At 41.0% G+C, this 17,635-nt stretch overlaps 1 protein-coding gene across 1 annotated transcript in view; it reads right to left on the reverse strand.

Moving 5' to 3' along the window:
• Positions 1 to 6,155: 6,155 nt before the first annotated feature.
• Positions 6,156 to 17,635, reverse strand: part of LOC111158628 (Kin17 DNA and RNA binding protein) — a 34,816-nt gene continuing 23,336 nt past the window's right edge. The window contains exons 9-13 of the mRNA XM_022520777.1: positions 16,157 to 16,207; positions 13,334 to 13,402; positions 12,323 to 12,422; positions 10,448 to 10,548; positions 6,156 to 6,725 (exon numbers count right to left, since the gene is read on the reverse strand). Coding sequence (XP_022376485.1) covers positions 6,663 to 6,725; positions 10,448 to 10,548; positions 12,323 to 12,422; positions 13,334 to 13,402; positions 16,157 to 16,207 — 384 coding nt within the window. The 3' untranslated portion in view covers positions 6,156 to 6,662. The remainder of the gene's footprint in view (positions 6,726 to 10,447; positions 10,549 to 12,322; positions 12,423 to 13,333; positions 13,403 to 16,156; positions 16,208 to 17,635) is intronic.

The raw sequence follows: 17,635 nt of genomic DNA on the forward strand, positions 1-17,635 counted from the left end.
TTTTGTTGAGTTTTCCGATGTTAGGAGGTGTTCATCAAGGTCATGCAAAGGAAAGCTGCTTACCCAGGGAAAGCGGATGTTTTTGTCTGAAGGCCATTAGGCAGGAAGAATCAGTGTCGCAGATGAAATCCACAGGCAGCTGGAGTGTTCTCGCTCACTGGGGGAAGGTCATCCTCTCTGCTCTGCTGACCTTCAACTGACTGGATGCGGCCCACTTAGGGCAGGCCCTCTGTTCCACCCAGTCTATGATTTAAATGTAGATGTCATCCAAAAACATCTTCCTAGAAACACCTAACTAACTAATGTTTGACTAACTCTGTGGGTACCCCATGGCCCAGCCAAGTTGACACATAAAATACACCGTCACAACGCCTTAGTTCACCAACCTCTTTCTGTTCTCAAAGCCATTCTTCCAATAAGATACTCTACAAATACGTGGGTGTCTGCTTATTAAATTACAATCTCTCCTAACAGGTCTTCCTCCCTGACATTATTCCAGGATCACCTCAGGGATGGTGTTGGTCCCAAATTCTTCACATATTTAATATCGCTCTGGACATTACCTCACATGGCTAATTGCACACAGTATTGACATTATTATGAATTCGGAGACAATCACAGTTCCAAATTTTCTGGAAGCCACACATTTCACACAGATTTAATGATCTTGAACACAGAGGCTCCCTGAGTATCCCTTGTAGACTTTTTGTCTGTATTTAAGCAATTCTTAAGAGTGATGCCACTTACATTATTAAACCTTGGATGATTAGACTTTATTTCAAAATAAATTTGACTAGCAAGTTATGTCCTAACGAAAGGCTAACAACATTTGTAAGGCAGAATACCTAAACCACCAACTGGATGACTTTATTATGTCTGCATTAATCTAGTGGATCTTGGTGATATGGTGCAAATCTGATTCATTTTTAAGCCTGTACTTCCCTTTGTTTCTAACTGCCCTTTAAAAATCGATTCCTAGGATTGGAATATATTTCCAAAGGTCAAACTGGTAAAATCGCACTTAAAAAAATGTTTAAAAGTACACCTTTATGAAGCTTTCCCTCCATAATTTAGTAAAGGTCATTTTTAATTTAGAAAGTACACAAAACTCCCTTTTTGGACACACCCAACATGTATTTGAAGAATCAAGTGATTATCTTTTGACCTAGTTGTAAAATATTAAAGAAATGTGACATTTCTAGCATCCAGAGGTGACCCCAGTGCTGAAGAGGTGAATGGCATTGCTTTTCAGCTTCATCTGTGGTACATTAAAAAAGTCTATGACATCTTTCCCATTTTCTATTTCAAACATACTGATCTTAAAATGCTCATATTTAACCCAAACTTTAAAAGTGGGTTCTTATAATTAATTCTGTTACTTGGTAAAAATTTAGACCTTAAGACTTTTATACCTTTAGATGTATAAGTTTAGATTGATTCCTAGTATTTTATATGTACTCTGTAGTTTTAAAAAACAATAATAATGATCTTGGGCTGTGCATTTATACGCAGGATACTGAACAAGGATTCTATCAAAAAAACTAAAGTTAAAGTCAAATCCATGTTACTCAAATTATCAAAACCTTTATTAATAGCTGGTGTGTTGAACAATAAAATTAAACTTGTACCCCTACTGTCCACGTGTCCCCACTGAGACCAGTAATATGCCTTCTCTATATAATTAGAGTTACAAATGAATACTCTATTTTGAATTTCAAATGAAAGAACCAAATTAACAGGGATAGTTGGAAAGGAAGAAACTCTTCCACTGTCTACCTCTTGATTAGTTTCTGAAAGTATTATGCTTTCAGCAATAAAGGAAAACAACCTGACAAGTACCTGTATTACGTTTGCTTATTCTCTGGAGCATTTTGCAACCCACTGGGAATGGATCAGTATTTAATTTTGGATAGAGTAGCGGCATTCCACTGACACCTCAGCTGGGTATCACAGGGCTGCTCTCTGTCATATGTATTAAGCATCTGTAGGACTTCTGTAGCCGAGCTTCAAAGCTGTTCATAAGTATCAATCTAAGTGGTTTCTATTAAACCACACAAATATATATACGTCTTATGGTCAAGGAAATGAGAGCCCTTGTTTGAAAAAAACCGGCCCCTTGGCTCAGATCGCATCTCTGTCGTGAGTTTATATGTTTGCTTGTGTTTTTAAATTACTGAAAATTAAAGTCATTTTCGAAGAGTTGGCAATCCAAGGAAATAATGGGAAAAAAAGTAAATTGAAGATTCTCTCAATGTGTAGTAAAAATGAACTATGAATCAGGAGTTATTTTAGTACCTACTGGTGTGAGATTGTAGGCAACTCACTCTACGTGCTTTAAAGGATCATTTAATACCATAAAAAGTGGCATTTTCTCTTCAGCCTCAACCCAACTGAAAGATGTAAGTCACCCCAGAGACCCTGTAAGATCAGAGTAAAAGTTACCCAGCTGCCTGAATATATGAAAATGCTTAACTATTGCTCAAGGGTGCTGTATACATCAAGATGCGGTAAGAATTTAGTATTATTATTTTTAATACCTTTTCACACTGGCCTAGTCTACAGGGGTGACTTTTTTTCTGGGATCTCCAGGTAGGATAAAGAAAAATCAAGGATGTTTCCTTTTAATAGTGTAATGATTCAGTTATCTCCTTAACATTTCTGGGGGCACTTCAGTCAACCCTATAACCAACCTAAAAATCAAGGCTGATTCATATTCTTATCCTGAGATACTGTTTTAGCAAAGAAGGAACTGAGGTGTATCTTGGTATCAGTTGATGGAATCTCTTACTGAGATTAGGATAGAATTTTTAAGCAGCTGCCCCAGATTATCAAGTTTCTCTCTATTGGCCAATCATTTCGTTTGAATATCAGTTCACTGAACATTGTCAATTCCTATACAACACACATCCTGGGTCTATACCTTCTATACCTGTTTCCCACATCTAAATCTTCAGTACCTACTGCAATGGCTTACTTACCAGAGGCACTCAGTAAATGTTTGTGAATGAGTTTACTCAAGTATCACAGCAAAAATGGATAGACAGGAGCACATGGGGGGGAAAGCAGCAAAGAAGGCAATAGGACCCAATGGCATTCCCAATGAAGAAACCCCAGGGGATCTGGTTTCCCAAGACACTATTAGCAATAACTTGATATGACCTCAAATGGGATGATGAAAAATAACTTTCTAACAAATGAGAGGAAAAGCCACATACTGGGAGAAAATATTTGCAAAAGATGTATCTGATAAAGTACTGTTATCCAATACACACAAAGCACTCTTAAAACTCCATAATAAGAAAATGAACAGCCCAATTAAAAAAAAAAAATGGGCAAAAGACTTAAGCAGACACCTCACCAAAGAAACAAAGATCGCAAAAAAGCACATGAAAAGATGCTCAATGTCATATGTCACTAGGGAATTTTAAATTAAAGTAACAACGAGATACCACTACATGCCCATCAGAATGGCCAAAAATCAAAACACTGACAACACCCAATGCTGGTGAGGATGTGGAGCAAGAGGAGCTCTCAACCGTTGCTGGTGGGGATGCAAAATGGTGTAGCCACTTCAGAGGACAGTTTGGCAGTTTCTTAGAAAACTAGACATACTCTTACCATAGGACCCGGCAATTATGCTCCTTGGTGTTTACCCCGAGCAGAGAACACATCCACCTAAAAACTATGCCTGGATGTTTATAGCAGCTTTATTTATAATTGACAGACTCTAGAAGCAACCAAGATATCCTTTAGGAGGGGAGTGGGTAGACTGTGGTACGTCCAGAAAAAGAAATATTACGCAGCGCTGAAAGGAAATGAGCTGTCAAGCCACAGAGAGACACGGAGAAACTTTCCGTGCACATTTTTAAGTGAAGGAAGCCAATTTGAAAAGGTTACATACTGTATGATTCTAAGTATACGACATTATGGAGAAGGCAAAACTATGGAGACAGCAAAAAACCAACCAACCAACCAACCAACCAACCAACCGGCGGTTACCAAGGGGTTGAACTGCAGGAAGAGAGGGATGAATGGGCAAAACACAGAGGATATTTTTAGGCTGGTCAGACTGTTCTGTATGATACTGTAATGGTGAATACGTTTCATGACCATTTTGTCCAAACCTGTAGAATGTGAGATACCAATAGTGACCCTAATATAAACTGTACGCTTTGGACAATGACAAAGAGTCAGTCGTTATCATGGGTTCATTACAACAAATATGACACTTTGGTGGGGCTCGTGGATAGTGAGCAGGCTGTGCGTTTGTGGGGACGGGGATAGGTGTGAGATCTCTGTACCTTCTGCTCAATTTTCCTGTGAACTTAAAACTGCCCCCCTCCAAAGTCTATGTAAAGAAAAATAGCTTGCAATACTTTGAAAAGAAAGTCCATATAAAACTTGCTTTTAGGTGTCTGCACTTTGTGTAATGTAACAACTACTGGGCTCTAAGAACTTACAGGAAAACATGTCCTCTCACTTAGAATCATATTTTTGTGCTTCAGATTTTTTAAAAGTTAAAAGTCACCTCCATGATGCCACTTGAGTTTATTCTGAAGATAACTTCAGGAAGATGTTGGGGAAAAGAATAAAAATGTGGGAGGGAGGGAGGAAACCTTTTTTCCTATAAAGAAAACCAGGGAGGTGATTCCCAACAGAGATCTGGGGGGAGGCAATGTGAACTCTGTAGTGGTTTATTCACCATTTTATTATTGGAAAGAACCTCCTCCCTCCTGAAATTTCTTCGGGCCAGATTAATACCAGGCCAGGCCATAGACATGTGGCTCCATTTACTGAACCACCTCCATTTACTGAACACCACACAAATTATATGTCCGACACTTTCTATGTGTTTTCTTTGGTTGTCTCAAGAACCCTAAAGAGACACCACTTTTCTTTTTTGACAATTCGTACATTAAAAACATTGAAACTCAAGAACACGATCTTTTCTGAGATTACACAGCTGGTGAAAAGAACAGCCAAAATTCCATTGCAAGTCTGCTCAACTCCAAAACCCAGTTCCTTTTCATGTGACTATGCTGTCAAGTTAGTTCCGAAACACGTGAACTCCTCCTGGAAGAATCATGTTGGCAAAGCTACCAACATCATCCTCTTACTACGTCTTACACTGTGTCTTCTGTTTCTGCTCATCAGCATATGTTCTCCCAGCTTCTGGCAAGAGAAGTTCTCACCTCTCCCTGATGCTAAGTCCAAGAGAGATGGCCTCAGGGCTGGCACACAACCCAAGTCTGGCCAATCAGTCTAGTCCAACCCTTGCATCTGGAGTGATCTGTCCCGGTGTGGACCAGTTAAAACTCCGTTCCAGTCTTGTGTGTGAACTAAAGGGAAGATGTGAAGTGGGAGACGCTGGCAGGCACCTTGCTGGTGTGAGGGGCTGAGAGTGGAGCCAACGCAGAGAAAGGAAGAGCTACAGAGACAGATCCCCGATAAGGTTGGCCATACTCTGAACCCCACAGGAAGCTAAGGCCTGCTCCTTTTGTCCTGGGAATTATATATTCATTTATTTAAAGATTTCTTTTTCACAACCCAACTAGGAGATGGACTTCCTATCTTTTGCATCCCTAAACAAGCCACTGCTCTATTACTTAAAAATGTATAGTTCAACATTGTCAATGGGATTGTAAAACGGTGTAGCCACTTTGAACAGCCCAGCAGTTCCTCAAAATGTTAAACATGGTATCCCATGAGTTCCAGTGAGACTCAGCAACTCCATTTCTAGGTGCTGAAAACGTACGTCCCCAGAAAATCTTATACCTGAATGTTCCTGCAGCAGCATGACTCCAGATAGCCCCAAAGCAGAAACAGCCAAAATGGCCACCAACTGATGGATTCTAAAAACGTGGCCTATCCACACAGTGGACTACCGCTCAGCAAGAAGAAGGGAAGGGAGTATCGACACGTGCCAATGTGGACAGACCTTGAGAACATGATGCTACCTGACAGAAGCTCGTCATGAGAAGACCCCATGTTGTACGATTCCACTGACAGGAAGTGCCCAGAAGAGGCAAATCAGAGACCGGAAGTAGACTAGTGGTGGCCGGGGGCTAGGGAGAGAGGGAGGACAGGGAGTGACCGCGAGCACTCACGGCAATGACAATGTTCTAGGTAAATAGTGAGGATGGGCGCGCGACTCTGGAGATGTACGAAAAACCACTGAATTGTATACTTTAAATTGGTGAAATTATATGGTGTGTGAACTCCATGTCCATGACACGGACATGGACATGTCCATGTCCGTGACTCTGTTTATAGTCTGACTTTTTAAAATGTCATTACATTTATAGTTTAAACCTTACTACAGAAAATAGAGAGTATATGAAGGATTTCCTCTAACCGTAGGATTCTAAATAGTCTTACATAAAACACTTTACAATAACATTCTTTTAATGAAGATTAAAAAGCATTAAGGAAATATTATAAAGGCAACAAAAACACCAAGAACAAAATTTACATTGTTTTGATACTTCGTGAGACATAATTAGATTTTTCTGTAAGCTTAGCTGAACAACTATACAGTAATATTTAAATAAATCCATTCGCTTTATACAAAAGAAACACCCTAACACAGTAGAGTCTCATAATGCCTTGGTGAACACCAATTTGATGCTTTAGGATTTTAATGTGTTAATAAATTTTCAAACTCAGGCAAGTTTCGAAATGTCTTCATACTGAATTCCTTCAACTCTGCGTCCTTTTAAAGGGCCCTACAAGTTAAAACAATTTAAAAAAAGATTAAAAACAGATACTTAAACACAAGAAAATGATACTACACTTAAAGATTCAAATGTGCCTTTTCCACACCCCCGTAATCCCATTCCGGTAGCCACCGATTCTCTGCGACTCTGAATTTTAAACTCCGCTTTGTCATAGTCATTACAAAGTGCCGTGACTTCTTCAGTGACATGTGAAATGTGTCATCACTACATGCTGTGGCAAGGACCTGCCGGCTGTTCGGTGTGTCCTCTGCTCCCTGGATGCTTTTCCCCTGGGTCCGTGTGTGGGGAGGTGCAGTCATAGGGGAACAGAAGTGACCATGCTCGGCCGTGTCCTGTGCGAAGCACACGGCAACTGTAAAAGCAGCTTGCGGATGGTGGTGGAGACATGAGCAGGAAGATTCCTGGGCTCACAAGTCACCCCTCCGAGAAGAGCTGTCCCCTGGTTGAGAACACCCATCATGGACTTCAAGAATGGGAGGTTAGATTCTACCGTGTTTGCGCTACTTGGGGGTTTCCTTCCTTTTCAAGAGCAGATATCATGTGAAGCAATTCAGATACTCGTACGCACACATGTTTGTCTAGCTTAGCTCTGACAGTTCGGCTGGACTTTATTACCAAAAATGAGCCCATCTTTAAATGTATTTGCTTTTTCTGTTCGTATCCGAAACAAAGGGAAAAGGGTTACGCTGGGTATTGGGAAAGAACACCTGTCACTAACGCGGATACAGCCAGGAACACAGAGGCAAGAGTGCGGGCCCTGAGCCCAGACTGACCAAATCCCACCTTCACAAGTGACTTGACCCTCAGTGCCCCCAGTGTCCCCAGGCAGGGAGTATTAACAGGATCTAGGTTCCTGGGGTGTTGCGAAATATAAATGAGTCACGAAAGAGCTTAGAACAGTATCTGGAACGTGACAGGAGTATGAGCTCAATAATTCTTGGCTCTTATTATTGCATCTTTTGGTTAAAATTTGAAAGCTGGTGTTCTCTTGCAATATATAAAATGATGATGATGATCACTCTAACCCTGAAGGGAGATTTCAGTGTTTTTTATTGTGAATCATACCCTCCCTTGATCCTTTTTATAGTACTACTCCTTTAACACAGGATAATGACTGTATCTGAAGGAAGTAAGTTCCCAGATAAAAGGCATGACTCAGATCGAATCTTTCATTATCAAGTACAAAGGCCTGTGGTCAAGTGCGCTTTTCCAATGATAAAATCTGGGGAATGAAAAGGGAGCCAGTCACTTGGTTAATCAGGCAGATAGGCTAAATGGCTGAGACAGTGTTTGAATAATTTGGTACCTACTTAAAAATCTGCTTAACAGGGGGCACCTGGGTGGCTCAGTGGGTTAAGCCTCTGCCTTCGGCTCAGGTCATGATCTCAGGGTCCTGGGATCGAGCCCCACATCGGGCTCTCTGCTCAGCACTGAGCCTGCTTCCTCCTCTCTCTGCCTACTTGTGATCTCTCTCTCTCTCTGTCAAATAAAATAAAATCTTTAAAAAAAAAAAAAATCTGCTTAACAAATGAGTAAATCTCGGGGCACCTGGGTGGCTCAGTGGGTTAAGCCTCTGCCTTCGGCTCGGGTCATGATCCTAGGGTCCTGGGACTGAGCCCCGCATCGGGCTCTCTGCTCAGCGGGGAGCCTGCTTCCTCCTCTCTCTCTCTCTCTCTCTCTGCCTGCCTCTCTGCCTACTTGTGATCTCTGTCAAATAAATTAAAAAAAAAATGAGTAAATCTCAAATATTTTGACGCTGATCTACAATTTCAGATGATAAAAAGATAATGATAGTGATAAAAATGGTATTTTGGAATGATATGATAAATGATAAAAAAGAACAGCAGGAGAAAGCACTTAGGAAGTTCGTGTGTTTCATGGCAATGATATGAAGGAACTGTGGGGACGCAGACCAGTGGACACCTGCTCACAGAAACATTAATTTTTTAAATGTGGCGAGCTCAAAAAAGAAGGAGCAGGTGGATTTCTCCTTTGAAACGTGCAGGCTGCTGGGCAGTCAAGCAGCCCTTCCAGCGGGGGCCCTCCTGGGTCCTGACCCCCTGCAGCTCTCCGCCCCACACAAGCTCAGGAAGGAGGAGCCACTCAGGTCACAGCGAGGGAGGAAAGGAAGGGGCCCGTGGGAACCACGCTTCGTGACCCAAAGGGATCTGGACGGGACCTACAATGCCCCCCATGGTGACTAGCTGTTTGCATTTCCTGGAGAGGAAAGCATGAATTAGAGCAGGATGTCATTTGGATAGGCCTATGGTTTAGAATCATTTTGCCAAGGAAATATGAGATGTTCTATGACCGTACGCTGGTTGAGTCAGAAAGAAAGACCGACCAGTACCAGGAGAGATGCCTTTTCCTTTCCTTCCCTTATGGTTTATGTCTGTGAACGCCAATTTCTCAGTTCGTGACGTCAGAGACAGGAAAAAAAATGCTCCATTTTCTTAAATGTGGTTTCTCTCAGATAAGGATCTACACGATTTTCCAAACGCAGTCCAGCGAGGGGCTGAGGGGCCTACAACCCCATAACGCAAGCCATGAAACTGGGCAGATACCTGCAGTTCTAGAGGGCTCGGGACGGTCACTGGACTCTCCGAGGGGTCTGTTATCCCCTCAAATGCTAATGCGTATGGTACGGGGTGTGAAAATGGATTTCCCCGCAAGAGGCACAGCACAGTTGTCGCAGTTCCAAAACGCATCAGGCCGCGAGGGGGTGGGGGGCGGGAGCCTGCCTCAGGCCCTTCCTTCGTGGGGAAACAACTCAGGCCTCGCAGGGCCGGGCTCGCAGGCCTGTCTGTGGGCCATCCGTTCTGTCAATCAACAGGTTTACTCTTTGCACATCACATTTCCTGAAATTACTCTACTGATCTCTGCTACCCTCTGGACCTTTATGAAAGGAGGGGCGGACTGTTTAAAATATTGATGTCTGGGGCTTTTCCCCCATTACTTCTGACTCTATTACACCGTGCCAAATCGAGTTTTGTATTAGATGTGAGAGAAAAAAAAAAGTGGGGATATGAGACTGTACATTATACATCGCATACAATTTTATAAAATACAAAGACCAGAAAGGAACGGATCAAAACGTTAAAGGGAGTTATCTGGTTGGGGGATTATGGCTCATTTTTAAAGCTATTTGTATTTAATTGTCCTTTTCAGGCTTTACACAATGAGTATTGCTGTGGAATGAATGTGTCCCGCCCAGAAGTCATAGTTGTGACCTAATAACGCCCCGTGTGACTGTATTTGGGACTGATGAGATCATGGGGGTGGGGCCCTCATGAATGGCCCAGCGCCCTTATAAGACCCCAGAGAGCTCCTCTGTCCCTTCCACCAGGTGAGGACACATGAGCCAGGAAGTAGGCCCTCCCCAGACACTAAACCTACCACTGCCTTGTTCTTGCATTTCCAGCCATCAGAACAAACCGTGAAAAGCACACTCGCTTACAAGCTCCAGGCCTACAGGGAGCTGTTACAGCAGCTCCAGCCGACTAGGACACATATGCATTTCTTTTGAAATCAGAACACAAAATACTTAACAATGGTAGAGTCATTACAGAAACTAAGCTGACAGATTTCCATATAGAAGAGAAGACAAACAAAAAACCCAGACTCTAAAATAAACAAAGACCAACCCAATGAAAGAGAACTATGGCACATTTTTAAAGCATTTAGAAATTTCTCTGTGTCGACGTACGTACAGTTTCAATGACTATAGTAGCTGAGAAGGTCTTCTCATTGATGGATTCTAAGGTGCCTTCATTCCCTCTGTAGCCTCCATTTAAAACGAGAATTCTTTTTCCTACAGCAGAAAAGAATATCACACTGAATGCAAAGAAAGGTTCACTTTTTTCTTCTGCTTTGTTACAGGAAAGTGCAGTTACACTGAATAAACACAACTGACCACTGAATGAAAACCAAAACCCCTCTTAGAAGTTCTTAATCATTTTAGAACTCCGTAATATTCTAAAAGAGAGCTTGTATGTCTTGATCACTGTTAGCATTTTAAGAATCCTCACGGGTTTTTTTTTTTTTTTTTTTCACTTATTTGTCAAAGGGATATGTTTTAGCTTTAGATTGCAAGGGGTAGAAGGTACTTAGGGGAAACGTCGATAGTCCAGAAATGATCAGGAAAAATTTAGCTTACTTTGGCTCCTTTTTTTTTCTCAAGAGAGAGAGGGTGCGTGAGCGGAGAGTGGGGGAAGAGAGAGAGAATCTTAAGCAGGCTCCACATTCAGCGTGGAGGCTGATGCAGGGTTCGACCTCAGGACTCTGAGATCATGACCTGAGCTGAAATCAAGAGTCGAGCACTAAATTGACTGACCCATCCAGGCGCTCCACTTTGCCTCTTCTTAAAAATCACAGGACGGTTTGGCAGTTTCAAAAAAATTTAAATACATCCTATGAGTGAGCCATTCTACTTCTAAGTATTTTCCCAATAGAAAAGAAACTGTATGTCTGTATAAAAACTTGTGTATGAATGTTCTTGGAAATTTTACTTGTAACAGCCAAAAAAACTATAACCAACTGAAATGTCTATCAAAAGGTGACTGAATAAACAGAAAGTGGTACAGCCATACAGTGAAACAGTAGTTAACAACAGAAAGAAGTGAGCTACACATACACATACACACAACAACATGCATGAACCCAAAAAAATGACGCTTAATGAGAGATGCTAGACCAAAACACAGGAAACATGGTATGATTTTATTCATATGAACTTCTCGACGGGAACTCCTCTGTCGTGATGGAAAGCAGACAAGTGGTTGCCTCAGGGGCCATGGGAGGCAGGAGCGGAGGGGTGGCAGGGAAGGATTATAAAGGAAGGTGATAAAATTTTCGGTGGGGTAATGGGTGCATTCATGATCACGATTGTAGGGATGGTTTTGAGACAATACTCATGGCTGTAAACTGATCACACTGTATACTTTATATGAGTACAGCTTACTGTGTGTAAATTACATCTCACTGGCGCCAAAAAATTTTTTTAAGCCATAAAGTGAGTTTTACTTTGGGGGAAAGCATAAAGGATCTGATAAGTGGAGGTTTTAGAGACTGACATTATCACCATACCAGCAATGACGCCACTATAAAGGCTCTGGGTCAGAGCCAAACACCCTAACCATAGCAGCTTCCATACTAGGTATTTAGAAGTACTCAAATGATAAAGACAATTAAGGAAAAGAAAAAAAAAAAACACAAAATACAATACAGACTTTTACTTTACTATCTCAGGTAGCTAGGGAAATAGATTAACAATAACTGTAGTATGATTGATTTTTTTTTCCTTGTGAGTTTGTGTTTTATGTCAGGAAAAAAAAAAGAAAAGAAAAGAAAAAAATGAATCCCAGGAAGGGAAAATGGATTCAGCCACAAAAGAGCTTACACAGAGGACTGGTAGGCAAACTCCCATGTCGCCGAAACGACGCTCATGAGTTATGCCAGCAGCTATATTCTCCTAGAAAGGAGATCCGTGTCTGTAACTGGTAAGTCATGCCTAGAAGCTGTGGGTTTAAGGATGGAATCACTCCTTTCGATAGCATACACAGTAAATGGTCTGCAAAAAGATTTACCTGGTGCTGGAATTACTGTTTCTAAATGAGTCTGGTCAAGTTTCAGCTTGTCTCCAGAGTCAATCATCTTTACAACAGCTGTGTATTTGTCAATTACTTCCTGTCATGTGAAATCAACATTTTATAACAGCAGAAATAAGTGCAACAAATTTCAAAGGACAGAAACAGGTAAGATGAAAACAAACGAATTCCAGTCAAAAGGTAAGAGTAACTCCTTTATAAATGACACTATTTTATAGATTCCATATATGACTACTCATTCTAGGCTTCTTTTTAACTTTAAAACTTTTATTACATTTTAATTTTAATTCCAGTAGCGTTCACACATGGTGTTATGTTAGTTTCAGGTGTACAATATAGTGGTTCTATGCTTCCTAATAAAGAATTCGGTTCAAGGCTTAGTGAAAGTTTTCGTCTGGAAAGAATAAAGGACTGGTTGGTGATCTCAGAATACGACTTCAGCAAATACAGGGAGAGGAAGAATGCCTAGCTTCAAGTACAATAGAAGGGCATTTCTGCATGCACAATGCTGGGTTCCAGGATGGAACTATTTAGGAACGGCAAACAGAGAAAAGGACTGGAGCGTTGACTTTTAAATTTTAAAATCCCAGAGCATAAAAGTTTCTCGGGCAAAACACAACAAGGAAGTCTGCCTGGGAACCCTGGGGACATAATCATCTTGCCCCTCCTTAACAAAGTGTCTCACTACTTGGCAAGGCACGCAGAGCGCGCGAGTGACTTGAAGCTGTGCCGGTGGGATTTTATACGTGCTATTTGCTCCAGAAAACACACCAAAGTGAACTAGAAACTATGGTTGCAAAGGAATCATTTTCCCAGCCATTATGAATTCAGCCTTCCTTTTATGGAAATGATAAAGACACATGGAACCATCAAGAACCCGAGATACAATGCTCCGGCCCTAGGATGTGATTTTTCAGGAATATCAGAATGGCTTGACTCGGCCACCCCCAGCTCCTTCCACAAATCCCATTCACAGCCTCCTGTCCTTACCTTCACAACACCCTTTTTCTTATGGTATTTCTCTCCAAGTTTCTTGGTTATAATTTTCACAATGATTTCCTAGAAAAGAATAAAAAAATAAAGATGAAAGGAAAGACATAAGTTAGCTTTCCAGTTTTACTCCTTTGCTCTAAACCATGTTCACCAAAAATCACAGCAAAACGTTAACTGCTTCTGCTAAATAAGAAATTTTGAGTTCCAAGCCTTCCCAATTATGCAAAACATTCCCTTATTGATCTCTTATTTCTTCTTTCTCCCTTTATTCAACACAGTTACCAGGAGGGAAAAAAATTACCTGTCTCAAGGCTGATTTCCACACTGAAGGTCTCTTGAAATCTAGGACTTTTATCTGTCAATCTCAACCCTATTAATCCACGTCTCTTACAGACAGCTTCTCTCTCTCTCCATTCAAGGAAGTGAAAAGGGCCAAAGGTATTACACCGTTGGTGTTCCCTGCTGATAAAAACTCAGATGGCAAGTCTCCCTGTGAATTGCAAGGAACTGAGCATTTGAGCTTTCGCATGACATTTTCCACAATGTTCTTTTCTCATTAGGTTACTCTGAATTTTTGAGACAGATGGGATTCTTCCAGATTAGCTCCCGCTAAAAGTATCGTTCTTCTGAACATCTAATTCTCCAATGGGAGAGAAATCCGGGCTTATTTCATATTAATGCATTCTGCGTTTGCTTCTTTATCATCATTTTCCTGATTTAGATTAGCTGTCTAGCAGCTGATCATGAAAATTCAATCGCCTGACTTCACGCAATAGTCACTATAGTGATTCTGTATTTGCTACTTCAAGTGAATGTAACAGAGGTACTAGATGGTCACAAGTAAGCCAATTAAATTTTATTAATCAAAATTCAATAAGGACTTTGTAGGTAGGATATATTATAGCAGAAAAACACACTTAAGAGAAAATATGAGTGGTCTTATTCTTAAGCCTCTAGTCTGAGAATCTAGGACTTTCTAAACGAAGCCACGTAATGCCAAAACAGCTTCTCTGATTTAGCCAGAGTATTTCTGGGCTAAATTTCTCAAAGGCCCTCATGGGTACACACTTAAAATCTGAAGCTAATTCATTACATCATTGGGCTTACTGATACTTGCTCACACAATAGAGCAGTTCAAGATATTTCTGAGTTTAAACAATAAACCCCTCTCCAGTCTGTGTGGACTACTGGTGATTTTAACAAACATATCGAGTGTTTCGACATAAGAGACACACTGATCCTCACTTTTAATGTAATACTCTGTAGCAGGAAAAACATTTGAATAATTTATTGTAAGAGAACCATCAAAGAGAAAATGTTAATTGAATTTAAAGTATTATCAATGGGAAGAAAATTCTTGGACTAAAACTTGGAACGCTTTCTCTCTTTCTTTTTTGGTTTCTTTTCTTTTTTCCTTTAAACCAATGAACGGGATATATCAGAATCACCTAGGAGGCTGGTGAAAATACGCACTTCATTGGATGAGATTGGAAGGTGGTAGTAATTTGGAAAAAACACTTTGCTAAAAATTTATGAATTACTCTCTGGGTAAGAATGACTGCTTTCAGCAAAATTCTTGATTATGTTTTCATAAACAATAATCAAACTATTCATAGTCACATGCCAGCTATTGGAATGGAGAAAACAAAAAAAACACGGGTGGTTTCTTCCCTTCAGGTCTAGCCTTTGCTGATCTTGACTAACCCTGTCCTCAGAGATGGGGAATCAGGGTGCCTGAGACACTCCAGGAAGCAGGTCTGCTGACCAGTTGAGGGCACAACCTACTGAATAAGACTGCCAGGGAGATCCTGTATCACTGCTTACTCTATGACCTTGGGGAATTACTGAAATGCTGATGGCTCAGTTTTTCTCACCTCTGAAATGGGAATTATAACAGGAATTACCTTATTGGGCTGACAGAAGAATTCATTGATGTAATTCATATACAGGACTCACTCGCTACTTAAAGCAGCGAGGATTTTCATGTCAGCTGACTTGCTTCCTGAGCCTTCACGTGGGCACTAGGTAGAAATGCCTCCCATGTAGAAGACCACAAACTAAGACATGGAAGTGAAATTGTTTTCCTGCTTATTAGAAGGAGCAGGACAATGAAGATCTGAATGAGAACTCTGGATTTCTGGACCTTCTTCTTAATCTTACTTTTGGAATCCAAACTATCTAAATGACACACACTCTCACTACTTTTCAGTCTCCTATTGTTGACCAAACCAGTTTCTTTCAGAAGCTTTAATGAAGGCAACCTGAGTGTCTTCTGGAAACTTCACATCTAGGCTCAAAACAGAGCATCAATAAATAATAATGTTTAAAATTATTTGAATGCTTCAAAATTATTATCTTAAAATAACATCAAAATAAATATATGAGAAAATACAAAGCTCTACTTGAGTTTGTGAAATTAAAACCAGCATTTTTCGACAAAGTTTCTAGAGGGAGATTCTAAGTTCAGTAAGCTGTAAGTTGAAAACAAATGCTGCGGCATTCACAGTTCTACTTTTCAGTCTCATTTCTGAAAACACAACCCATGTCTTATAGCAAAAACTGGAAATAATTCCAGGCTTAAAATCAAGAGGTCCGCAAACGAATCTGGCAGCAAACTGAAGAAATCTTACCAGCCTATACATGTCAAGTAACTCTCCAATACGGGTGCAACTGATCACTGAAGATCAGATAAAAAGAAAAGTCAGGAAAGTTATAGATCTAGCCATATGATTTAAGTATATTTGAGAAATTCAAGTCTCTTTACATGATTCACTTTTTTAAAAGCATTCAAGACGTAAGAAGCCCTAGCTGGGTACGTACAGGCTGTAGCCAGTGGTCTGTTCGGGCAGTTCTTTTCTTTTCCTCTTCGATCTGGAGAACACAGAAGATACAGAAGTCTCTCTTTAAAACCCTCAATTTATTTCAAATACCATTCTATGTAGCAAACACCATAAAACATACACCTCAAAGGAAATCCGTGTAATTTACAATAAGCTCTGACAAATACAAATAACCATTTCTTCCAATTTTTGATTCAAAAAAAAAAAAAAAAATTGGGGGGGCGCCTCTCTGGCTCACTTGGTGGAGTGTGTGGTTCCTGATCTTGGGGTTGTGGGTTCAAGCCCCACCAGGTTCGAGCCCCACACTGGGTGTTGAGACTACTTGAAGATAAAAATCTTTAAAAATGCAAAAAAAAATAAAAAATAAAAAATAAAAATGCACACACACACACACACACACACACACACACATATTCTTGGATTTACAAAAATCATGATAAAGCACGTCAACCGGCCAAGAAAATAAACACAAGCAACCTCTACGTAGTCAAGACTGCAAGGCCACGTGCCGGCGCTACGTCCCCGTCTCCCTGCTTCCCCCTGGGTGCCTGCCACAACCGGGAGACAAGCAACATTTTCACGTGATAAAAACACAACACTTCAAAAAAATTTTGCGCAGCGCGGTTAGTTCTACGGTGGTGGCCAAAAGAGGCTTCTCTGTTTGATAAGGATAATAAATCTTGTGAATGTAGGGCAGGAAAAACCTAACCACGAGAGATGGAAACACAGGGGTGTCCAAACAAAGAGCGTGGTCTGGCTACTGAGGAGACACGTGACGCCTTTTTCTTTCCTGACAGAGTAAGTGAACCCAAAGTCCCAACTTCCAATGGGACAGACGCTGCCATTTTTTGGTTGATAATAAATCCCACTTTAATGTCTCAAACTTTCCAATATGAACAAAGAACATTCTAAATTTAGCAGGTTTTTACAAAGCAGAGCCGTCTAGCTTCCCAATTTACTTTGAATTAGATTCAGGAACTTCCTGTCATGGCCTACTAAGACATGTTAAGATGTTGCTCTACCTTCTCTCTCAGACTGCGAATGCTACCCAGCTCCCGCACTCACCATGCTCCAGCCACGTGGACCTTTCCTTCAGGTGCCGGAATTCAAGATCTTTCCTGCCTTGGCACCTTTCCACAAGCTGTCCCCCAGGGCCCGCCCTCAGACCCCCTTAGCACTTAGTATTTTGTAGTAATACTGGTTCTCTTGTTCATACTCGTACTCACTGGCTCACTTGTTCATGGAATGTCTCTTACTAGAACGAAAGCCCTGTGACACAGTGGCGCTGTACTTTTCTCCCTACCACGGTGACACAGGACCTCGCACGATGCCCAGCACATAACAGCGACTCAGTATTTGCTCAGTGATGGAGTGACCACATCTCCCAGTACATTTTATACTAGACTCTCAACCGTTCAGACCACCTGCATAGTGAGAGCACCCAGAAATGGGAAAGAGC

Source organism: Enhydra lutris, unplaced genomic scaffold (assembly GCF_002288905.1).
Source record: "Enhydra lutris kenyoni isolate GAN:26980312 unplaced genomic scaffold, ASM228890v2 scaffoldscaffold61, whole genome shotgun sequence".
NCBI classification, from domain to species: Eukaryota; Metazoa; Chordata; class Mammalia; order Carnivora; family Mustelidae; genus Enhydra; species Enhydra lutris.